Source organism: Pholcus phalangioides, unplaced genomic scaffold (assembly GCF_987345545.1).
Source record: "Pholcus phalangioides strain wild (caught in Gottingen) unplaced genomic scaffold, Ppha-v1.0 ptg000007l_1, whole genome shotgun sequence".
NCBI classification, from domain to species: domain Eukaryota; kingdom Metazoa; phylum Arthropoda; class Arachnida; order Araneae; family Pholcidae; genus Pholcus; species Pholcus phalangioides.
This window is the reverse complement of record NW_028301600.1, coordinates 825134-852375: the sequence shown is the minus strand read 5'-3', so window position 1 is coordinate 852375 and position 27242 is coordinate 825134. Positions and strand designations below refer to the sequence as shown.

Here is a 27242-nt window from a genome sequence, read left to right as displayed (position 1 = left end):
TCCTAATATGCGTACATTCCTCCGTCTTAACGAAACCCCGAAACTTTTCTCCAACTCTCAACCCCATCTTTTCTGTAATCACCACAAAATTTTTTAATCGCGACAATTGCCCGGGGAAAATATGTTGTAAAAAATTTGGTTTTTTTTTTCTTTTTTTGACACAAAATAAAGTGTTCCAGACCCTGCCACGAAGCTGGGCTGGAAGAGATCTCGTCAACGGGATGAGTCCAGTGGCAAAGTTCTGGCGTCCATTCATTCATTGTGATTCTCCCGCAATACTTTAATTTGAGTAATTTTAGCAATAATTGACAATTTTATTGAAAATTACATGTTATGTCGAAAATAATAATAATAATAATAATTCCGTAATAAGAAATTATTACTTGTTTCAAAACTGAATAAGTGTTCATTTTAAATTAGAATTAAATTATCGAGTCTACTTGCGGACCACCAGTACCATCGTCGTGGACCATAGGTTAAGAAACACTGCATCACGGGGACATTTAAAAAAAATTGTTTTTCACTGCTCCACTTGGGGGCTAGGCATATAATTACAGATGGAGAAAACCCGATATATTCAATATTACCCGACTAATCCATAATACTCACACACTTCCTATACGTATAGAATTTACTCAAATCTGAAGAATGGTTTAATTTTCAAAGCAAGAACCTATGTTTAATAGACCGATAACTATAGAACCCGCATATAGGCATTTGCATATTTTGGCCGTTTCTTAACATTAGTGCATATAAATAAATGCATAAATTCAAAATTTTCAGAATAAGTGCACATTTTTTTTGAAGGTTTATTAAAGCTCGATCACTTTTTCATAATTTTTCAAATGAATATTGTTCATAATATCGGATTTTTTCCGTAGGTGGCATTTAGTGAATAGAGAAATGTTTGTAATTTTTTCCAAACATCAAGTTTCATTGTAACGCTATTTCTGGAGATAGCGTTGAAATTCTTCAGTTACAGGTATTTCGTTACTGAGCAGTCAAGTCTAATTAGAAATTAAAAATGCCTAAATAAAAATATGTAGAAGTTATTTGCATATTGCAGTATATGCATATAAGGGAATATTTTTTGTAAATGAATATGCGCTAAAAAATATAAAATATGCATTTTAAAAACATGTTTTTTTTGCATGGTGATTTTTTAACGCATATTTTCTCATTTTTGGTATATATTTTAGAATTTTCAACTTTTTCAGGGCATATTTTGGCATTAACAAGTGCATATTTGAATATTTTCAGAGCATATTTCTAGTAATTTAATTTTATTTATTCATCATCCAACAACAGAAAATATCCAGTTGAACAGGGTAAAAAAAACACATTGCACAAAAAATTAAAATATTTCGCCACTTTTTTAGTGCATATAATCCGAGCTATATGATAACAAAGTTTACTAGAATAATATCTAGAAGTACCAACAGTAACGAAATTACTGCTAATGGTGGGATTTCTCGTTTTCAAAAAAATCTCTTGCCAATCATAAAAAAATTAAAAATACGAAAAGGTAGAATGAACGAAGTCTACGTTGAATTTGTTCTTTTCAGAAGTGAAACAAAAATTTTTAAACTAATGCCGTCTTTTCAAGGTTGTTCGCAAAGTTGCGTGACGTCCGCCCAATCATTAGGTTACGGTAACTACTGATATTTGCTCCATCAACATACATCTGAAGAAAACGAAATGCCGCGTTTCGATTTATTTTCCTCCTAAAAAACCACCAAATACAAAATTACAAAATATAATGTATTTCCCTAATAATTGCAAATCTGCTAATTTCGCTTTTTACGATCAAATACATAGCTGTCAATTCCCAAACCGAGTCTGTCCTTTGAAGCAACGTTTTGCTGTCGCAGAAAACATGTCAAACAAACAAAAATTGGGATACTATTATGACCCGTTTTCCTCTGGACATTCCCGTAATATTTTCTCGTAATTTTGCCCCTCCCGAAATTTTTTTAAATAAAAATTGTCCCGCATTTTTAGCGAATCCAATTTGAATTATTATTCTGCACTGAAATCAAGCTGATTATTATGACTATGAATATTCATCTCATATATTCGCCATGTTTGAATGGTTTTTTTTTTTCGTGTTGTGTCCGTGAAATTAATTTTAATGCGCTGTGATTTTTGCAGCAGACTTTAGATTTTAGCAATTGAAAATATTCTAATAATTTTAACATTGGAAAAGTTTTTCTTGAGAAAACATGACCACATTTTTAGATTGCAAGAACTGAAGGGTTTTCTTCGGGATTTTCAATTTTTGCGAAGCATAATTCATGGGTTTTTAGGGATTTCTTTTATAAAGATACGAAAGAAAAAAATAAAGATAAGAATCTGGTTTCCGACCGGAAGATTTTGACAACGCTAAAAAATCGGAAGCATTGGCACCTATGTAAATATCTCAAGAGAGAGAACACACATTCCGAACACATTCAAAAAAAAAGGAATGAATCGAAATTTTCTCTTACCAAAACATTCTCGATAATTTTGTCTTCGTAGACAAATCTTCAAACATGAAAGAAAGAACTTTTTTTCCGGAAGAGGGCAGTTAAAAGTATCCTCATGCTCTACTGGTCAATCGAAACATTGGTGCAACAATCCGTCTTTGATTTTAATAATAGCAGTGATTCCATTGTCCGGGTATAATATTTGCTAATAACACTCCGGTAAAATACTGCCAAACCGTACACGCACTTCGTAAATATTCCTCTGAGGAATTTCTAAGGAGTTGGTGCATCCCGGAAAGTGTGTCTCCCCAACGTATTTGTGATTTCAGAATGATGCTTTGTGTTCGAAAGAGCATTGTCATCCGTTTTCCATATTAGAGTCGAAAAAGCTACAGATGCAGGAATTTTTGTGTTTATGTAAATATCATGCGGAGCATACATGCTTCACCCGTGGCCCCGGGCCAAATGTGGCCTTCGGAGCGATCTGATGTGGTCCGCGACCTCAAACCTAGTTTTATAAAAATGAATCAAGTGCCACATAAAGAGATTACTCAAGTGCCGCTGTGGTGGTCGAGTGGTTATAGTGCCGGACTCGTGATGCGAGAATCCGGGTTCGAACCCCACAGTGGTGGTCGGCTGAAGTTGGTTTTCTGTGGTTCCCAACTTCAAGGCGCAAATGCGAGCCGATCTCCCCGTTAAAAAGTCTCGCCACAGAGAGCAACAGCCCTACAACGGTAAATCATTCAACCATAACACTTCACTCATAGTTAGTAAAACTGGGGGCAGATGACAGCACTACACATAACAAGCATTACACAGAAACAAACTTTACGTCAGGTTGCACTACACGTACACGCACATTCCCGCATGTACCGATTCGTTGGGGGGTTCCGCGGGGGGGGGGGTGCATGTGTGGTGTAGCAGTAGTAGGTAGGGGCTCGGGGATCCATGATGTTCTTAAGTCAGCCGCCTCGTTGGGCAATTTGCCTGTTGTGGCGTTGTATTTGTATTGTATTTGTAAGTGACCCGCTGTGCAGGTTCACATTACTTGACAGAGTGGCTCGCGACATAATCTCATAACTCAAGTGATCCGCGGAAAATTTACATATCACTTGAGTAACGTGCGGCACAGTTCTAGAGCAATTAGGTGGTCAGATTAATTATTGATTTTCAGATCACTTAAAGTGACCTTCGACGCTGTTCAAGATCACTGAAGTGACCCACGGCACAATTCCAGAACGCTCAAGATACCGCAGCAAATTTCCATATCACTCAAGAGAGCCATGGCACTTTTACAGATCACTTAACCTTCAAGCGGTACAGCAGAAATCATTAATTCCCCTTCAAAAAAAATGCTATATCTTTTTTAATGAAGTGGGCTTTCTTCTGATTTTTAGCAGGTGCAAACTGAGGGTATACGAAAAAGTGATCCATTGAAAAATCAATTTCCTGACGAGTCTACATTATAAAATGAAAATATTTTATTCAGAAACTTCGTCGGTCTGTTGACCTCTTGTGACAAGATTTTTATTTGTACTTTACTCTTGCGGTACAAAAAATGGTCGCATCGCGTTTACTAAACTCAACATGGAATAAATACCAAACGGATGAATTACAATGTGCAGATTAAGAGAACGACTCAAGGCAATCGATAATAATTCATGTGTGTCAAGGAGATTTGTAAGGTAACAGAACAAATGAGAGTGTGGCCAGCAAGGAGACCATCGTAATTATTTTCGTCGGGTGTCCAGAGAGATCAAAGTCACTTCTGTGAAGTCGATTCCTTCGTGGCAATCGGTGCAGTGCTTCGTAGGAAAAGACGAGGATTTATTTATTTTTTTCAAGGCTAAATAAGGGCGGTGTCCACCGATATTAACGTACCCATGCTATTAGGTATGACAGTTCGAACATAACGCGACTCCTTAGATTTTGTTTTTAATGTTCTCGCGCGGGAGCGCCAACAATAACATTTCCTGTTTGTGCCGCTAAACGTCCTCGTATTCATACATTAATTAGCCCTCGGCAAATTCGGACCGCTGGAGATTAAAAAAAAGAAAAGAGTATAAAGAAACAGAACAGTAAAGACCTTGATAATTGAGCTCCAATAGGAATAACATCGGGTCATCAATACTATTTGCATCAGACTTATATTATATCGCGAAAAATTTCTAATTAGACATTGAACATTAACTTACCATCCATAGAACATAACAAAAGAAAAACACACAAAATGGAAACAATTATCGATCAATTAACAAGCTTTCGATTTATTGGATTATTTATCTGCTCGTAGAATCAAGGTGAGATACTTTTATGGCGCTGGACAATCAACTTGATAATAGCAATTTCGACGAAACACGCGTTTGCCGTGTCTTGCTTCTCAATTTTATACGAGACGATAAAGAATTTAAATTTCAAATTTTTTTTCTTTCTCCAATGTACGAATTGCACGCGACCTGAAAGTTAAATGTGTAAAAATGAACCAAGTGGCACATATTTACATATAACTTAAGTGACTCGCGACACACTTCCAGAGCTCTTAAGCGTTTCGTGGTAGTCACACATCCCTCGAGTTGCTCGCCACATATTTACATATTACTTAAGTGTGTGACTCGTGGCCAATTTACAGATCACTCAAGTGACCAGCGAATGAATGAATGAACGCCAGAACTTTGCCACTGGACTTATCCCGTTGCCGAGATCTCTTCCAGCCCAGCTTCGTGGCAGAGTATGGAACACTTTATTTTGTGTCAAAAAAAAAAAAAAAAAAAAAAATTTTTTTACAACATATTTTCCCCGGACAATTGTCGCGATTAACAAATTTTGTGGTGATTACAGACGAGATGGGATTAGGAGTTGGAGAAGTTTCGGGGTTTAGTTGAGATGAATGTATACATATTAGGATGGAGGTATGTTTTAAAAGCAATTGAGCGCCCCCCCCCCATGCCATCTCATCTGCTATCCCACACCTGCCATATTATATACACAGGATACAAAAAGAAAAAGAGAATCTTATTGTGAAATAATATATATCCATCGGAGCGAGTCATCTCGCTTAACACCTTATTGTTGAGCAAAGGAGTTTGATAACTTGCGGACTAGAAGACAGCATCAGTTTTATTGGGTTGAGTTCACTCGCTCCGGCGGATTTAGTGAAAATATACAAAATAGAAGTATTGTGTGGGGAATATATACAATTAGGGAGCACCCGTGGCATCTCGCTTAGGACCTTATTCGGTGAGCAACATGAATACGACAATATGAGTACGCACGTGTGTTGTGGACATGAAATGCATCAAGTGACCAGCGGTATATTTACAGATCATTGAGTAACCCTCGACACGCTTCAGACAACTTTAGCGGTTCGTGGACCGCGGCACATACCCAGATCACTGAAGTGACCCCTAGCCATATTTATAGATCACTCCAGCGGTCTGCGACACATTTATAGATAACTGAACTGGCCCGCGAGTAGTAGTGTTTGGTGCGCTTCTGGAGTGGTTCGGTTTTATTTCGGTGCGTTTCCGGAGTGGTGCCTACAATAACCCTAACGTATTAGCATGTGCTTTTTTGCTTCACGAGTAATAACTCTTGCGTAATGTTGTTTAAACATGATCTCATGCTGAGGTTTCCATCCACCTGTTTGGGAGCCTCTCAATCTGGTAAATTGACTTTTGTGAGGAAAAGAATAAAAAGTAATGTTTACGAAAAAAAACAGAAAACGTACTATGGTGTTATTCTTTGTCCCAACCGTGGTTTCCAGAAGAAAATTATTCAGATATACATTTCCATCAAGGGCTGCCCGAAGATTCCCCGAATAACTATGATTTAATAATTATAGACGACCTATTAGAAGCCATTGACGCTAGTGTTTATCGTTCGCAGAGATTTGAGTATTCGTGGAGAAACAGCCGAAAGCCGACGAAATATGGCTTTAGAACGCCCTTTTCCAAGTAAAATATTCCAATATCATAGACGGTTTTTTTTTATCATTGAAGCATGTATGGAAATATATGCGTCTACCCTAGTGTCTGGACCTATAACAAGAAGCGTTTGTTATGTTGACAGATGGAAAATTAGCAGGAGAAACGTCAACCCTAGTAAACGCAATATCGCGATCAAATAAAATCATATTTTTCTATCAACCATTATGAGACGAGTTAGTTTTATATCCTCACGAGCCGGGAACTAAGCAAAGGAGCAATTCTGTTGTGGGAAAAGTGATTTATAAACTTATTCGAGAGGGACAGAGCTCGCGTTACGGCTGCACCACTCCAGAAACGCAATAAAATAGAACCGGACCACTCCAGAAACGCATCAAACACTGCTACTACCGCAACACATTTATAAATCACTTAAGTGGCCCGCGACACGTTTTGAAATCGATGAAGTGACCCGCAGTCTGCTAAAGGTTGAGCACCCTTGCTCTATGTCCACAGTCATTTTCAGAAATGACAAGTGATTTTTTGAACTTTGGCCGGCCAATTCACAAAGTGACTGGAGATCCCTGGTTTAAGTTCGATATGCTGATGTAAAACAATCCAGTAGGTGCGAAATAATTTTTTTTTATCGCCGAGGTGTGATGGATGGCTATATATAGTAACGGTGTTGGAATAGTTCCATCTGTGAAGAGCGGAAAAAATAAAAATTAGAGAAAAAAATTTATATGAAGTAACATACTTAGTTTTTCTGTTAAATTTTGAAGAAACAAATGATTACAGCATTGTAACTGCGATATGATGGGTTGCAAGAGTTAACGTGGACATTATCACGAAAAATACACCAACTTGGCGATAAGCAAGTAGCTACATGACCTGCACCTTACTGCGTACATAAGGCCAACTTGACAATGACCGCAAGAATCACGCCTTTCCTATAAGGACTTTGGCCAGGGATATCCAGCCCCTTCACGAACTGGCTGGCCGAAGTTCGGAAAAATTTTCCGGGCCAATTTACAACGAATTGGGTCGATTCGCGAATTGGCAGATTTCGGGCTTTGGTCGTAACACAGGTCGTGCACAGTGTATCATGAATTCGTAACTAGTTTAAAAAAAATCGAAAGAATTGGTATATTTCAATGCGGTTTACGAAAAAGTTATTCTCTCACAAAGAGAAATTTTTTAAGGTGCTGCAGTAAAAAAATTAGTTCAAATTTTTGTCGATAGAGGGTACTGCACGAAAGCAAATCACTAGAAATATGCAAGTCAGAATCCTTTAAAATGCAAGGTGTACGATTAACAACTCAATTCTGAATTTTCCTGTTATTGGCGCTTACATAATGCTGATGGCGTTTACATCGTGATGTTGACTATTGGTGAAGTTGTTTTACTTCAGCCACGAATCACCGACTGAAGCTTTACGAACATTTCGAACACAGAAGAGATCGAAGAAAGGTTCAGGTCCAATCATTCCTGATTTGATTTCGTTCAGCACCCTCTATGTTGCATTTTTTCCTGTACAAAAAAATCTACGTTCGTTTTTTTTAGAACAACTTTCATTCAAATATACCAATTCCTTCAATTTTTTTTTAGTCTTTAAACTAATTACGTATTCTCGGGACACAATGTGTATTACATTTGTTACATTGAAAAATGATATTAGGGTCATATTTTGGGACAAACACTAAACGCGAGATTTTTTAAAACAAACGGGATAAAAACCTCCGGCAAGTGAACCGAAGCAGGGTCAACTAAACAGCATCACATAGGACAATGACAATACAAGTTCGATCAAATTAAAGGCAATTGCTGTGACAGTCCATCTGAGGCCCAACGGGGGCAGTCCGAGGAAGCCCATGCGTTAAAGACGAACGTGCATAGGAAACGTTATTTTTACGTTATTATTTCATATAACACGAAAAGGACACCAGTTTGGCCCTAGAAAAGTAGCAATCTTGCATATCTGGCCCGCACTGAAAGAAGGTGTGCATCCTGCCTTTTGGACTCGCGCGGCATCAACTGATTCCGTCTGAAAAACGTTATTAAAGCCCAAATTATGTGCCCTGAAAAGGTGACTAAATATGTGCTAAGAAACGCTGAAATATGCGCTAAAAATAATGATCTGCATTTAAAAATGCCGAGATACGCCATGAAATCAAAATATGTGCGAAAAATGACAACAAAGCCACAGCAGGCAAAATGATACCCATAACAAATATGGATGTCATATATTTCAAAAATACGGCAACCCAATTAAAAATCCAATTACAAACAATATATATACATGAAATATTATACATGCCCATAAGAATACTTATGGTTGTCTTATTCTAAGAATGGATAGCTTCTCGATTTACCCCAACATGTTTATCGTATTTCTTTTTAAACGTGTCAATTGTGTTACAATTTACTGCCTCCGGGGTAAGCTATTCCATTTATTGACAACCCTATTAGAGAAAAATTCCCTGCGACACCATATAATCTCGTATTTTCTCTTACCAATGGATACTGGTGTCCCCTTTTAGAAGCAGTCGATTGACATTGTACTAATATTTCATGGCCCATCCTATCCATCCCGTGGAAAATTTTGAACACTTCGATCATATCTCCCCGACACCTGCTTTCATCCAATGTAAACATATTCACAAAATGAAGTCTCTCTTCATAACTCAAGCCTTGTGTGCCAATAAGGACACGCGTACCTCTTCTCTACACCACTTCAACCATGTGAATGTCCCTCTGTAGGTGGTATGGTCTTCAAAACCTTACTGCATACTCCAGTCCCGGACGAACTAAACCTCGAAAAAGCGGAAGAATGACTTTAGGAGAACGTGAAGAGACGTTTTTGAAAATAAAACCGAGCATTCTATTCGAGTTTTTGACCACCGCTGAACAATGTTCGGACAACCTAAGACGCTCGTCAATGAGAATTTCCAAATCGGCGACCCTAGTTGCATCCGGGATAGTGACACCATTCAACTCGTAAGAGAACCGTGGTATATCATTAAGTCCATAAAAATTCCGAAATGTGCACAAAACACAAAGTATGTATGAAATACAAAATAAGCCTTAAAAATTCTTCAATATGGCCTGAAGGGCATGAGTATATAGAAAAATATACATGAAATGAAAAAAATGTGCATTTAAAAATGCTGAAGTTTTTCCTAAAATGCGAAAATATGCCCAAAAATGAAAAAAAGTGCATTTAAAAATGCAGAAATGATTTAAAAAGGAAAAATATGTGCAAAATGAAGAATATGCATATTAAAAGCATTGAAATATGGCCTTATATGCTATTTGTATGGCTTGGTGATGTAATCGTCTGCCAGCCATGCGGCAAAAGAAAGCGGCCATCAATATTAGTGAACACTACGATTCCACCAGTCATTGAAAAAAAATATTATTGATCCATTGGTTCATTTCAAATTTTTACCACATATATTTGATTGTGTGCGCGCTATTCTATAACAGTACAAAATTTTGTTTACCTCCAAAACTTAATTTTTTACAAATTCTAAAAAAACCTATTAAAAACAGCTTGAGCGCATGATAAAATAACATGAAATCAACGAAATTGAATAATTGATTCAAAATAATGGAAACTGTTCAATTCATAAAATGACGAAAAAAATGAGAGATCCATTCATAAATACTTGGGTTATAAAACTTTCAAAATTAAATTTTAATTACGTTTTGAGAATGAGCTTGAAACGATAAAATCTCAATCTCTTTCATCATTGTATGAATTGTGAACATTTGCTTTATTTTAAATAGTTTTTAATACGATTACATCGATTTCATGCAATTTTATTATGAACGCAAGCTATTTTTAATGCATTTTCTTGAAAATTTGATTTGTGACGTATTAGGCCGGTATTACACTGTAAAAGTTTGATAAAATTCCTTTTATAAAACTTATAACCAATAAGGTTATTGGTTACATTCTAGAAAATGCAACCGGTGACCTTGACAAAACTTTTATAGTGTAATACCGGCCTTAGACACATGCAACATTTTTCACTGGCGGAGGATAGCACACACATGGAATCGAATATATATGGTAAGAATTTGAAATACACGAATGGATAAATAATATTTTTACATAAGAAAGTTCTTTTACCACGTTAAAAGATAGGAGACCCCCTTAAGAAAATGGAACAGAGACAAACGACACGATTCCCGCTGAAGACGATCCGTGCACGGATCTCATAACTAGAGCCCGGATTACTATATGCAATCGCATATTTTAGTATTTTTTATAGTTAATGCACATCAATGCATAAGATCACCAAAATTTTATAATAAATGCATATTTTCAGCATTTTTTCTATGTCGATGACACATTGTACTAATGTTAGAAAAATTTTATCTTTCCATTCTTCAAATTTAATCAACTTTTATTCTTCTATTCAACTTTTAATCTTTCCATTCTTCAATTTTTTCAAGGAATTATTTTGCGATTGATTATTGTTCATTTTTTATGCACATTTATTGTTTTACTACATATTTTTCTTCTTTCTTAAGTTGGGCGCTTTTAATATACATATTTTTTTCATTTTTGCATATTTCTCTTTTTATGCATATTTTTTCTTTTTGTGCATGTTTATCATTTCAAGGGAAACATCAGCATTTTTAAATTCATATATTTTTTCATTCCACGTATATGTTTCAATATACATATAATGTACAAGTCCTTTAGGGCATATTGGACTTTTAAGGTATATATATTATTCCATGCATATTTCGGTGTATTTCTGAATGCATATTTACTTTTTTCGGCACTTCCAAATGCATATTTTTTTCGCATTTTTAATTTTTTTGTACCATACTTCGGCATTATTAAATTGATTTATTTTCATTTTCCGCACATATTTTTGATTTCATGGCATATCTCGGCATAATTTAAGTAAGATTTATATTAATTTTTAATGTTATATCATTTTTAATGTCATATTTCAGCGTTTTTCAGTGCATATTTTGTAGAGCATATAATCCGTCCGGAATCTACTCATAGCCTTTCCCATTTTTTTTAGTTTCATTTATGAATTTGGGTTTTTGTTGTAACACTTCTACATAGTACGGATTGAAAAGCGTGCCTCGGGCAGCTCGTCGAAATCAAAAGTTGGTTGCGAGTCGAGTCTTGAATATGCGATTGCCAAACAGTGGCTCGCTCCCTGCAATCAAAAATCGCCGCTGAACATTATCATGTGAAGTGCACGCAGTAGATGATGAATCTAACGAACATGTTAGGGTATTTCAAGGTCGTTGACAGTCGGGGGCTGAGGGGCAGTAAATATTCGGACAGGATAGAAGACCGCACGCGATTCGACTGCCAATTTATTTCTATACAAAAACACCCGAGAGGGAGAACAAGGAACGTCGTCGTGGAAAGTTCTTATTAGTTAGTTATACATTTACTGACTAAAAGGTGGAGACCACCGTTTCCAAACGGCTGCTTCTTTTTTTGCTTCTAGAAAGATAATCTTTTGCGGTTAAAGTAAAGATTGTCCGTTTTTTTTTAAGTAGGCGACCACACAAACTACGAAAAGTCATTTCAAACGAAAAGCGGAAATTACACCGCACCAAAATAAAATAAGAAAATAACTCTAATGTATGCTGCAAATACATTCGTATCTAATCTATGCGATCAACTACAGTAGAAATTGGTTAATTTGAATTTCGGAAAAATTCTCCAAGAAGCCAGACTGCTTTTCCCGACCAAGTTGTTAAACAACAAATTTTTGAAGACTAATTATAAGTTTGAAAATTTTGTTTCTCTACTCTTTTATTTTTTGATAATTTAATGCCCATTTTAGTATTGTTCAGCTGAAGCCCGTCTAAACTTTCCACTGCTTCATACCGATTATGCTTTTCACCTTATAGATCAAGGTGTTCAAAATCAGAATGTTTTCTTCGTCATTAAGATTGTAATACGTTAATGAAAGTTGAGATTGTAATACGTTAATGAAAGTATAGATTGTAATACGTTAATGAAAGTATAGATTGTAATACGTTAATGAAAGTATAGATTGTAATACGTTAATGAAAGTATATTTTCTTGATAGCATAAGGATGATAAGCAAAATTTGGAAAACAGTTTCGTAACGGATGATCATAAACTGTTTCCATAAATCAGGCTTTGAACATGGTCAAGAAATTCGGCAGTGATGCTGATTCCAGAACAGTGGAATAATGTAGCAGCTGAGATTAATTATTATAATAAATTATTATTTAATTTGGAAAACAGTTTCTTAATTGATAAAATTTTAATAATTGATAATTATTACCCTATGTGAATGGTGGTGATTTAGTTGCAATTTGAAGTCATTTTTTCAGATCCTCTGAGCAGATTGGATAATTCGAACTTTTTTCCCCGTGAGTTTGGACTCCGAATTAACCAATTGTTCGACTGATTCTTAACAACCAAAACAAATTATGGAGTTGTTTAAAAGTGCTTATAGTTTAAATGATTCTTCAAAACGTTGAGAAGAAAAAAAGTTATTAAATAACTCCCTCGCCAATACAAAAACAGTCCACCAATGCCTATTAAACACTGCAGAGAATATGCATCTAAGTTAACAACCCAAAGTCTAGAAAGAAATTACCTTTTGCTTGCGATGGTAGAAATAAGTAAACCCAAAATGTGTATAAAAACATTTTATGTCCGTAAAGTGATTTTGTTTTTCTTCACATTTTTGGTTTAATTACGTTAGTTATTATTTCTATCAACCCAAAGTCTATTTAAATAATGTAACATCGAATGTAATAAAATTCTAGTTCATTACTTTCACTATTTAGACTATTATAAGACTTACCATCTTTAATTTATGACTTTAATTGATTCTGAACGTGTTTCCGGCTTCAATAGTTAACAATTGATAGCTTGGTTAAAGCAAAATTGTTCAGAAAATATCAGTAGTACAGAGACGGTGAAGGTAAATATTATTACATCGGCTTTTATTCGTTGTCATGCGTCGTTGGAGTGCGACGAGCACGTGTGAAAGTATTTAACTTTGCATTTCCCACCGATACATCGCTCGGTTGATGATCACTCACGCGTTCTAATCTAGTCACGAAACAGATCCTCGTAACTAACACAAGGACGGACGCTTTTATTCGCTGTCGCATCCATTGATTCTCGTCTTAGATGCGTAATAATTGCGTAACAAACGACTTGAGATGATTTAAAAAGCGATGGTTTGAAATAAAATTTATCACACAAAAGTGAAGCTTTGTTTTTGGAACTTTAAAAAACGGTTTAAGTAACGACTTTTTTAAAAAAACTCATTCCTAAATCGATCTTTTACACTGAATAGTGTTTTCACCAATTCTTATGAGAAACCTTCCCAAACTGATATTTCTGACTTAAATTGGAAAATGAAATTTTCCAATTTAAGTCAATTCGTTTAATTTGCCGTACAAAATCTTTTGTATGCTTGATTAATGCAGAGGCAAGTAGTTTTTCCTACCGCTCGACTCAATAATACTACAATATGGTTGTCGGCAGTGGTGTATTTACAGGGAGGCTCAGTCCCAGGGCGACAAGCTTAGAGAAGCGGCAAATTTGAGGAATGAGTGGGCCAAGAAAATTAGCAGAACGGGAGAAAGGCGGTGGAATATGTATAACCCTCAATAAATCCTCCTCTCTCCAGTCAGCAAGGAGTGAGTGTAGCTGCTGTGGTGGTCGAGTGATCATAGTAATGGACTCGCATCGCGAGGACCCAGGTTCAAACCCCCCCGTTACCAACTAAAACCGCGAATGAGAGCCGATCTCTCCGTTAATAATCTCGCCACAGACAGCAAGAGGCCTACAACGATACAAATATTCATTCCTCACACTTCACTTCTTAAATATAGATGGCAGCACTGAATTATCGAATAATCAGACGCACTCACACTTCCGGCCCAGCTCACTCTGTAATAAATCGCCCATGGTGATAGACTGGAGTTGTGCTCAGTTTGAAAGAAAGGTCCAGCGTGTGACCAAAAGTGTGACCTAGGGAGTTTGCAAGCACGTGAGTGAGCAAGCATGTGAATGACCAAATGAGTGACCTACAGGGGGGGGACTAGGTCAGTGAGTGACCTAGAGCGTGTACAATCATGTGAGTGACCAAAACAGTGTGCAAGCTGTGAATGACTAAAAGAATGACTTTAGAGGTACAGGTATACTTGCAGGAGTGGGTGGGTGGGGGGGGGCAAGCGGGTTATAGCAAAGGGTGACGAATCTGAGGAAATATTAGTCAAGAAAATTGGATTAGAATGGGAGAAGGGCGTATGGCAGAAAGACGTGGCGTGTCGGCTCAAAACTAATATTGGAACAAAAACTGCATGGTTGTTCAGAAGAATGCTTTGACTATCGTTTGATACTCTTCGGCTGGGATTATACTAAAGTTTGATAAAAGATCGTTTACAAAACTTGAAAAACAACCGATAAGCTCATTGGTAGCATTCTTCAAGTTTTAAAAGTGCTTTTCTAAAACTTTTGTGTAATCTCTCGCCCTGCAAATGATCACAACTTTGACAAAAATTCAATATAAAATAGCATAGGAGATTGAGCAACACTGTTGCTTAATGTAGTTTCATCTATCTTTTTTAGCCCATGGCTTACCTTTGGACAATCTTCTCGTGCCCCCCCCCCCTTATTCAGGGCTCCCTACCCTCATCCAGGAGCTACATCCTTTTTACTTATCGCATTAAATTTAGTCAAAAGTAAAAATTTGTAATGGATAAATGAGATTGATCTGATCCCCTGGGCCAGAAGTTGATCCGGGGTAGGGGCAATCATCTGTTTGAAAAGTTTAAATGGAGAAATTGGTCTGTTTCGTGAGATAAGGGGGGAATCCGATGAATCTACACAAAAAATCGCCCCCTCCCGACACATCACCCTGAACCAGTGTCTACTCTGAGTTCAATGAGCCTCTTTCTTGGGGTTCGGGGTTTGTGCAGGGCGGTCTCAATATAAGACCTAGGGCAAAATGGTATTCTGGGACCGAATACTTAGCACGAAGTAAGTTAATATTTTTGCCTAATTGTGAAGATCATTAGTATCATACTAGATCTCATCGTGTAGGTCTTCTGTGGGCATGAGATCCCCGGGTCATGCATGCATGGGCCTTATATATTCAGATGGTCCAGGCTCTATGAGACTGCTGGATTCTGAAAGTAGCCACTTTTTTCCCCACCATACCTGCATTTGAACGCTTTATTTTTTCACAGCAGATTTTTTTTCACAGCTCTTTGTGGCTACTACCTTTTGTGGCTCCCCTTTCACCCGGGGCCCCCCTCAGAATACCCCAGGACCGCAAGGGCCTCAGGTTGAAAACCACTGATCTAGAATACATCCTACATTGGAGTCGAGTTTATTTTAACCCCTTGACAGTATAATTTATGTCAGAAAAATGCACGAAAAATGTATTTTTTGTTTGTTTGCGCAGTCATGTTAAAAAAAGGATCATCTCACAAGAAAAATAACTTTAACGCATTCATCAATAAAATCGCATTTCAATGATTTTCATTAAGATAGTTTTAATTCGACAGTTTTTATGTCGCATTAACAACGAATTTATTATTCTCAAAGAACTGAAGTCGAAATTAGATTTGGAGTGAAATTTAAGCTTATGCAGTCGAACTGTTAATTCGAGCATTCCTAAAATCAAGTTTGGTTCGCCATTTGACTACATTACAAACTTTACGCTTTTAATTGAAGATCAAATAAATTTGGTTAATACGAGCAATTTTTTGTTGACTTCGAATGAATAAATTCATTTTGTTTTGTGAAGTAAACATAATAAAATTTTAACATGCTAAAAGAACAATTAAAAACAAGTTTTTTTAAAAAAAAAGCTTTTTGTTAATATACAATTAATACACGCACTGTGCTAATTTTGTCGCACTATGCTAAGTTGGTCCGTTGTACGATCAAAAAAAGGATACCCTATCTTAATTCTAAACTCCAATTGGCAAGATACATGAGCATCGATTCATGTTTATGTAATATGTAAAGTTATCGTTCCTCAAATGAACATCATACATTTTGAATGATTGATTACGTGATATAGATTCATTATTTTTGAAACGGTATATTTATAACTGGAATAATTTTTTGGAATAATGTTTTATTTGTTTTTGGCACTCGATGTATATATAAATTGTTTAATCTAGACCAGTGATTCCCAACGTGGGCGTTAATGCCCCCTTGGGGTGATGGAATGTTCCAGGGGGGCTGTAGAAGCTACGGGTATAACATAGGATCCTATGGGTTAGATTGCGTCGGGGGCGATGGGAGAAAAAAATTTCTGAAGGGGGCGAGATGAGACTAAAAAGGTTGGGAAACTGATCTAGACGGACTTGTAGTATATGAGAAGTGATAAAATAAAATTCATCACGAGATATAAAAAAATGAGTACTTACAGTAGACAGTTGATGAGGACATCAACCATGATACCGACACTACTTCCTTAGTAAACAGAATTTTGTATCCGAAATCAGAACTTTTTCTCCTTCATAATTGGCACATTTCGTTCGTTACGTCATGAACTTGGACGAGCGAAATTTAAAAATAAGCACTCGTATCAGAAAATGAAACTAAGAGATGTTAGAGACGTTCAGTTTCTCCGAATCCCGGAGCAAAAAAACCACACACGCGTTTCGCGACAACAACAACACTCGACTCGTAACAGAGGACCGAACCTGCTCTCACCTGGGTTCAATCCGAATGCAACAGGTGACGTCGGTCTCGGAATTTCTCGCGAGAGCGGCGCTCTTTTCGGTTTTTTGCACTTTTTCCTAAATGTTGCCAGCAGGTGGCGCTAAATGAACTAAATATCCCCATGCCATAACATTTAATGTTTATACATGCAGCAGACATGATCAATAAACTTTTTCTTCGCTAAAAACGGGTTCAATCAACGGATATGATTTCTTTCTTTCTTTCTTTTTTTTGATTTCTTAGACTTTCCAAAATAAAATTTAATCTTTATTTATTTGCATGTACATATTATCGCAAACAGGGTTCGTTGATATTTATTTAAAAAAAAAAATATATCATTATTTTCAATCGAAAATGATTTGATATTTTCATGGAAAAATGAACTTTTCAATCATAAATTAGTTCATCTGTAAATAAATAAGCAGAATTTATTAAAAAATAAGAATAGCCGGTCAATAATGAGCTGATTTTTTTCAATTGACAATGAGCTGATATTTCCAGTCAAGGAAGGATTCGATATTTTCCACCGAGAATGGACTGATATTTTCAATCGCGGATGATTTGATATTTTCAGTCAAAAATGATTTTTTTGGGTGGCAACACGACAGCAGGGAGGACGCACGCATGTTGCTAATGCTCCGGAAATTTATTAAATTTCCCATTTATTTATTAATCATTTTTTAAAAATATTTAATTTGTTTGCGTCTGATAGAAAGGTATTTATTTCGAAGTATGTCGATGAAGTAAAATTAATCCATAGACATATATGATCTCTTTGCGAATGACGTCCACCGCGTTCTTGGTATTTATGTTGATATATCTGCTTTGATCAATCATAACAATGGTGGATACATGTTCAATTTGTGAAGGCGAAGTACTGAAAGGGAAGGAGGTATTTTCATGTTCTGGTTGTGAATCACTTATTCATCCGATATGTGTTGGAACCACAGACACAAATTTCAAAAAAATGTCTACTGAAATGAAACAAAAATGGCGATGTACTGACTGCATAATATCAGCAAAGATTGAAAAACGGGAAAAATTGGAGCTTGAAAAAATACATGATATCATTCGTGAAGAATGTCGAATTATGACTAAACAGATGGAAAAAAAATTCTCTGAAGAATGCAGTGTGTTGAAATCCGAAATGATCGAATTGAGAAAATCAATCGAGTTCAATGATGAAACACTCAGGGACATGAAAGCTGAACTATCGGAGGTAAAGAAAGAATTACAGATAATGAAGAGATCGAACGAGGGGTTGCGAAGTGAAAATAATGTTTTGAAGGAAAAAATCAAGAACATATACGATGAACTGGATAAAATAGAGTTACGATCGAAATCAACCAATATAGAGATACAAGGAATGCCGGAGGAAAAGGGGGAGGATGTGATGGAAATAGTGACTGAAATTGGTAAAACTTTGAATGTGTATAAACCGAATGATATAATGAAGCTACATAGGGTAAATTCGGTAAACAAAAATAGGATCAGACCAATTATTGTCCGATTTAGAGACTCCGCGGTGCGAGATGAATGGATCGAAGCTAGCCGAAGCAAGAAGGGACTAAATGCAAGTGAAATTGATGAACGTTATGGTGATTCAAGGCTATTCATAAATGAACATCTTACTAAGACTCTCAAAGACCTTTTTTATCACGTCCGGAAGTTCAAGAAGGATAACGACTTTGACTTTGCGTGGGTGAGGGACGGCAAGGTCTTACTGAGAAAAAGGCAGGGTGAAAAACTTCATTATATTCGTAACATAAATGACTTGGATAAAATTAATCAACAGCAGAATTCCCAGGAATCAATAATGTAAGTATCAACTCATCTTGCCTTGAAACATTCGATGATTTGGTGAGTTTTTCAAATAGTCCTGAAACTTTCAATATATTGCATGTAAATATTAGAAGCGCTCGTGAAAATTTTAATAATTTATTATTGCATTTAGAAAAATTAGTGGTTCCATTTGATGTTGTATTACTGTCTGAAATTTGGATCAAAGATCATGAAACTGATCTGTACAATATTTATGGCTATAATAGTTTTTGTGAATGTCGAAATAGAAATAGATCAGGCGGCGTTATTGCATATGTAAATAAAAAATATTCATTTTTAAGTACTGCCTTGAATATGAATACAGCTGAAGGCTTATATTTGTACAGTGAAATGTTAGATCTATGCATAATTTTAATTTACAGATCCCATGATTTTTCTCGAATGGATTATATTATTGAGTTCAGATCAATTATTAGCAATTTAGGGTATAAAAATATTATCTATACTGGAGATATTAATATGGATATATTGAAGTCTGACACGGACAGTGATGAATACATGAGTCTCATGTCTGAATTTGGTTTTTTATCATACATAAATACACCAACAAGAAAGTCAGCGTGTTTAGATCACGTTTTCATTCGAAACGCGAGGTTAAATTATCGATTTGAAACAGCAGTATCAAAATTAGAGATAACGGATCATTTACCACTGGTTATTAAATGTAATCTTGGAACTGATACAAAACTTTTAAATAATAATCAAAATAATAAAAATCGGTTTTGTCAAAATGTGGATTATGATAAGTTTGAAATATGTGTAAAAAATTATGAATTTGATGAAAACATTTTCAATGAGACTGATGCAAATGTATTATATGACAAATTTCTTGATATTGTGTTTAGGCATCGTAATTTCTGGACAAAACAGTCTAAATGCAAAACAGGAAATAATTTGAAAAGTGAATGGATTACATATGAATTGAAATGTATGGTCGATACTAAAGAAAGACTTTATAAAGTTTTTAAACGAAATCCTTCAGATCGTGATAAGGAAAATAATTACAAAAACTATAACAAACAGTTAAAAAAGAAGCTAAAAGCTGCAAAGGATGCTTTTTACTATAATAAATTTATAAAATGTGGTAACGACGTCAAGAAACAATGGAAAGTTACTAATGATATCATAAATCGAAAAATAAATAAAATAGTACTTCCAGTAAATACTAATCCTGAAACAGTGAATGAAATGAATGAATTTTTTATCAATTCTGCAATAACTGAAGATTCTGAGTTAATAGATGAAATAGAGCTTCTAGTACCAAACCAGTATAATTCTATAGTTGTTACTGAGATAGAGGAAAGGAATGTAAAGAATTTAATAAACATACTTGAGAATAATAAAGCGGTTGGTTATGATGGAATCACTCCAAAAATGCTAAAAATTGTCAGTAAATACCATTTGAAGTTTATAACCCACATTATAAACTCTTCAATTCTCAATGGAGTTTTTATTGATAAATTAAAATGTGCTCTTGTTATACCCATTCATAAATCAGGTAATGTCAATGATTTCAAAAACTATCGTCCGATCTCTATTTTGCCCGTCTTTTCGAAAATTTTGGAAAAGATAATGAAACACAAAATTATAAATTTTCTAAATCAATTTAATTTTTTTTCGAGCAATCAGTTCGGTTTTCTTGGAAATAAGAATACTGAGATGGCAATTTTGAAATTTTCAGCAAAAGTATATGAAAGTATTAACGAGAGCAAAAGAACCCTTGCTATGTTTTTAGATTTAAAAAAAGCCTTTGATAGTGTCGATCATCCAATTCTTATGCATAAGTTATATTGTTCAGGTCTGAGAGGCAACACTTATCACTGGTTTAAAACTTATCTGTCAAATAGAATGCAAGCAGTTAAAATAAATGATACAATAGGTACATACAGGATTATTAAAACTGGCGTCCCACAGGGTTCTGTTCTTGGACCGATTTTATTTCTAATCTTTGTTAATGATATCAATAACCTGGATCTACATGGTGATTTGATTAGCTATGCCGATGACACAGCTATTGTTTTGTCAGAACAAACGTATACCATGCTGAAATCTGATACTGAAGAAGATTTAACAAAAATTAACACTTGGTTGAGGCATAATAAGTTAACCTTGAATCTCAACAAAACTAAATACATAAATTTTCAATTATACAATAGAAATATTGAAACACTTATAATTCGATGCCATGAGTTGGGATGTTCTGATGACCAATGTTTTTGTCCGATTGTCTCGGAAACTGAAGAGTATAAATATTTAGGAGTCACTATAAACAAAAATTTGAAATGGAACTCTCATGCAACTGCACTTAGTAACAAAATAAAATACATGAATGTTCGTTTATATTGCTTAAAAAATATTATATCTCCTCAATTTATTCATACACTTTATTTTGCTTGGTTCTACTCACTTATCCAGTATGCTATATGTGTTTGGGGAGGTGATTATGAGTCCAATTTAAATGTTTTAATAAGTGCTCTGAAAAAAACTATAAATATTATTTCCTCTCGTAACCCTACACCATCTGCCTATAATTATAAATCAGACTATAGATTTAATATTGAAAAATTGTATATATACCGAAGTCTAATGTTTATTTATAAAAATCCTACTTGGTTTGAAATCAAGCAATGCCCAACAAACACACGTCTCCGTCGAGGTTTTCAATATAATATTATACAACCTAAAAAAACATTAACCCAAAAGCAATTTATATATTTGGCTCCATTATATTTTAATAACCTGCCAAATGAAATAAAATATGAAAATAAATTAAGAGCTTTCAAACAATTAATTATCAATTATATTAATATTTTACTACAATAGGAAGGTACTTCTCGGCCCCCAGTATACAGTGTTGTGTCACCTAGGCCTTTGAAATATTTGTCTATTTCTATACTTGTATTTTGCTTAGTACTTGTTAGTAGCCTATATGAAAGTGTTTGCCACCACAGAAAAATTTATGTTTGTATACTCTGGACGGATCAAGCGATCCCTTGAGTAGAATACTGTATTTATATATTTATATATATTGTTTTATTTTTTTTCTTCTCTTAATAAACTATTATATTTCAAATATATAATATTTTCAAAAATATCATACACTTACTAAACCTACTTCTCCAGTTAAGTGTGAAAAAGGATTTCAATATCTTATCAATAATTATCAAACGTGAATCTTTTTTTTTTTAATAACGTGATCCTCACGTATTCCCAAGGGATCAGCATGATCCGTCCAGGGATCCGTCCTCTTCTTATCAAGTTGTGAAAATGTTAAATTTTCAACGGTGTGGATATGATGGACCATGATTTATTAATTCTCCGTCAATCAACTACAAGGGGACACCAGTATCGTTTGGTAAGGGACAATGCTAGGTTATGGTGTCGCAGGGAATTTTTCTCCGATAGGGTTGTTAATAATTACCCCCGGAAGTAGTAAATTGTAACACGATTGACACGTTTGAAAAGAAATACGATAAACATGTTGGGGTAAATCGAGAAGCTATCCATACTTAGAATTAGACAACCATAAGTATTCTTTATGGGCATTGTATAATATTATATCATGTGTATATATTGTTTATAATTTTTGTGATTGTGTTTTTAATTGGGTTGCTGCATTTTTTAAATATATGACATCCATATTTGTTATGGGCATCTTTTTCTCAGACACCTCGTTGGTTTGTTTTGTCTTTTGTGGCCTGGTATTTGTATTTATAATCTACAATAGCTTGACTATTCTATCGAAAATATCAGATGAATGTGTTTTCTGGTTAACAGGTTTGTTCCCATTATTAGTTCATATCAAGACTGAGATGTTCATAATGAACAATATGTTGGCTATTCTATTTAAAATATCGGATACGTATCAAAATATGGGATATTTTTGATATTTTTGAAAATATCACGATATTTACGAACCCTGTTCGCAAATAATATCTCTACCTTTCAAATTCATCCCAATCATTATGTGATTGAGATGCCAAAACTATTTCGAGAATTTTTTTAAAAACCATCATTTAAATTACTAATTTCACGCCCATAGTTGGAGAAGAGGCCGTATGGAATGAACGGCCTTGATAACATTACTACAGCCTGCATTTCTGAATTTTAAATTTCTGACGAATTTTGCTATTTAAAATAGTCGATTGGTGCGTATAAATCTCTTATGAAATAAATAATTGTTTTTTCTAATTAAATAATTCAGCTGAAATCGAATTTCATTTTATTTCAGTTGTTTCGGAATTAGCATAGTGACCTTACCATAGTTACATACAGTTGATCATTTTTGTCGCACCACGGTCATTTTCTGCACACGAGGGCTAATTAGACCCGGACCTACAATTTATTGCAGATTCCGAACGACAGGCTTGTTTTTTATACTCGTAGAGAGGTTGCGCTAATCCCTCGATGGGGGACTCCCGCCGGTAGCAAATTTTTCTGCGGTCATGTCGCCGTTTCGGTTGTACCACTGCGTCAGGACATTTTTCTGATAAGGACGAACCAGGTATCGAACTTGCGACACCACTAAACATCCTTTGGTACTTTAGGCGAGTATCTTATCGACCTGGGCTACCGCGCGCGCCCCTACATACACCTGAATTTCCGTTCAATGGAGTCATTTCATTCCATCAAAATATTTGTCCCATAGAGCTCGCCTTTTTAGGGGTGTGCAATAGGTTTGGGGGGGCGGGGCCGCACCGGCCAATGTCCGAAATTTGGACATTGGCCTCTGGATTCGTCCGAATTTCGCTGGGCTTTCGTCGGCCCTTATATATCTTTATACATGGATCACTACAATTCTGGAATTATTTTTTTCATTAATTCTGAATTTTCATCAATTTTGGGGTTTTTCTCTCATTAATTCTGAATTTTTATCAACTCTGGGGTTTTTCTCTCATTAACTCTAAAATTTTACCAATTCTGGGTTTTTTTTCTCAAAGCAATAGGGACTGCTCCAGGCCAACTAAACTGGGATTGCAGCATGGGCAAATGAATGGACCATGACCTTCAGCGTGGATAGGTGCACGGTCACTCATTTTAGTTCGAATAACCCACGATTTACTTGCGAGTGGAATGGTGGCATTATTCTGGATGCAACTAGTCAACGATTTGAAAATTCTGATTCACGAGAGACAAATACAAATACAACGCCGCAACAGGCAAAATGCCCAACGAGGTGGCTGAGAAAAAGATGCCCATAAAAATATGGATGTCATATATTTCAAAAATTCAGCAACCCAATTAAAATGCATATATACGCGTGAAAAAATATTATACAATGCCCATAAAGAATACTTACGGTTGTCTTATTTTAAGTATGGATAGCTTCTCGATTTACCCCAACATGTTTATCGTATTTCTTTTTAAACGTGTCAATTGTGTTACAATTTACTACCTGCGGGGGTAAGCTGTTCCATTTATTAACAACCCTATTAGAGAAAAATTCCCTGCGACACCATAACCTTGCATTGTCCCTCACCAATCGATACTTTTTTTCTTTTCTTTCAAACCGAGCACAACTCAGGTCTATCACCATTTATGGACGATTTATTACCTGGCTAGTTGTGCCGCAGGTGTAACTGTGTGTGTACCTAACAGTCTGAGTGCATTGTAGTGTTGTGTTTGATTTTTCAGTGCTGCCATCTATATTTGAGGAGGGAAGTGAGTGATGTGTTATGATTGAATTACATTTGTGATGTTTGTAGGTCTGTTGCTCTCTGTGGCGAAACTTTTTAAAGGCTCGCATTGGTGTCCCCTTGTAAAAGCAGTCGATTGGCGGTGTACTAAAAGCTCATGGCCCATCCTATCCATCCCATTGAAAATTTTGAACACTTCGATCATATCTCCCCGACACCGGTGTTCATCCAATGTACTCGAAAAATGAAGTCTCTCTTCATATCTCAAGCTCCGCGTAGCTCTTCTCTGCACCCCTTCAACCAAGTCTATGTAAGTATGTAGGTATGGTCTCCAAAACCTTACAGCATACTCCAGTCCCGGACGAACTAAGCCTCGAAAAAGCGGAAGAATGACTTTAGGAGAAAGCGAAGAGACCTTTTTTTAAAATGAGGCCAAGCATTCTATTCGCTTTTTTGACCACCACTGAACAATGTTCAGAAAACCTAAGCCACTCGTCAATGAGAATTCCCAAATCAGTGAACCTAGTTGCATCCGGGATAGGACATCATTCAACTCGTAAGAGAAACGTAGGTTGTTCGAACCAAAATGAGCGACCATGCACTTATCAACGCTAAACGTCATGCTCCATTCATTTGACCATTCTGCAATCCTGTTCAAGTTGTTCTGGAGCAACTCCCTATCGCATTGATTCCCGATTACCCCCATTAGCTTCACACCATCTGCGAATTTGCTAGTAATCCCATCGATACCCTGATCGAGTTTATCGATAAAAAGTGAAAAAAGTATGGGGCCAAGGACACTTCCTTGAGGAACTCCACTTGTGACGTCTGTCCAACCAGAGAATTCCCCGTTCACCATAACTCGTTGCGACCTATCTCTTAAGCACGATTCTATCCAATTCAGCAAGTTGCCCCCAATTTCAATCTCGTGTAAACGCTTCAAGAGTTTGCCATGTTGGACACGATCGAATGCCTTCTGGAAAGCAAGGTAAACAACATCTACATTTTTGCTCTTACCCAAAGCCTTAGTCACGTGATCATAGAAGCAAAGGAGGTTAGTTACACATGACTTCCCCTTCCTGAACCCATGCTGATTATCCGACAATACAATATTCTCGTCTATCCACTTCACAAACTGCCTTTTGATGATAATTTCCAAAATTTTCGAGAGGGAGCTCGTCAAACTCACCGGACGTTAATTAGACACAGCTTCTCTACTACCCTTCTTAAATATTGGAACAATATTAGCAAGTTTCCAATCCCTTGGGACGATACCCTCAGCAACACTACTCCTGTATATCTATGCGACTGACTTCAACAATTCATTAGCACATTTCCTGAGGACCCTGGGATAGATATCTCCTGGTGCTTTGCTTGCACATGCATTTCTTAGAAGATTTAGGACCTCCACGTCTTCTACTTGAATATCGTTGAGGGTTTTATTACCCCATGCAACACACGTATATCGAATATCATTATCTCCATTAAAAATCGACGCGAAAAAGTCATTGAAAGCATTACACATGCCTAAATTGCTCTCTAACCTAGAGCCTCTTATCGAGAGGGGGCCAACTGCGCCCTTACATCCATTATTGGCGTATCGAAAAAATGATTTTGGGTCAGAGCCAGTGTTATCTGCTAACCTAGATCCAACTTCCTTTGAATCATAGACTTTCTGAACATTGCTTTGCAGTGGTGAAAATAACAAATAAAATGCTCATCTGGATTCTTAAAAAGGCATCTCCGCGTTCTCCCAGAGTCATCCGTCCTCTTTTTTGAGGCTTAGTTCGTCCTAAGCTAGAGAGCGCAGTACGGTTTTTGAGACCCAACTTCAGAATGATATAGACTTGGTTGAAGGGGTGCAAAGAAGAGACACCACAACACGGATGAGTATGCAGGGCTTGAGGTATGAAGAAAGACTTCATTCGTTGAATATGTTTTCTTTGGAACAACGTAGGCGTCGTGGAGATATGATTGAAGTATTTAAGATTTTCAAGGGGATCGATATGATGGGTCGTGAAATATTGTTACGCCGTCTTTGAAATGCTTCGACTCGGGGACACCAGTGTCGATTAGTTTGGGATAATTAATTCTAAGTTATTGCGTCACAGGGAGTTTTTGTGTCGCATCGGATAGCTTACCTTCTGATGTCGGGAATTCCTCCACGATAGACTCTTTTAAGAGGAAATATGATAAGGTGGTAGGAGTAATCAGTAGGAGATCTTCAGTACTTTTATTTTTGGTTGGCTGTATTTAGACTACGACAACCATAATTTTATGTTTGGGCCTTTTTTTAGTATTATTTACTTTTATTTCTCCTTTTATTTTTTCCCAGCAACCTTCTTGGGCAATTTGCCGGTTGTGGCTTCGAATCTTGTATTTGTATTAATTCTGAATTTCCATCAATTCTGGTACTTTTCCTCTCTCTTAGTTTGAATTTTAATTAGTTCTGGACTTATTCTTCTGATTAATTCTGAATTTTTATCGAGTCCGGGTTTTTTCTCATTAGTTTACCATGTTAAAAAGTAGGAGACCCCTTAAGAAAATGGAACAAAGACAAACGGTACGATTCCCGCTGCAGACGATCCGTGCACGGGTCTCTCCTAACTAGAGGCCGGATTATATGCAAATGCGTAAGTGCGTATGCAATTGC

At 36.1% G+C, this 27242-nt stretch overlaps 1 protein-coding gene across 2 annotated transcripts in view; it reads right to left on the bottom strand.

The window, feature by feature from the left end:
- LOC149084778 (grainyhead-like protein 1 homolog) overlaps positions 1–17096 on the bottom strand; it is a 203733-nt gene extending 186637 nt beyond the window's left edge. For both annotated transcript variants that reach the window (XM_089232525.1, XM_089232526.1), the window contains exon 1: positions 16814–17096. In XM_089232525.1, coding sequence (XP_089088651.1) covers positions 16814–16842 — 29 coding nt within the window. In that variant the 5' untranslated portion in view covers positions 16843–17096. The remainder of the gene's footprint in view (positions 1–16813) is intronic.
- Between the last annotated feature and the right edge of the window lie 10146 nt (positions 17097–27242).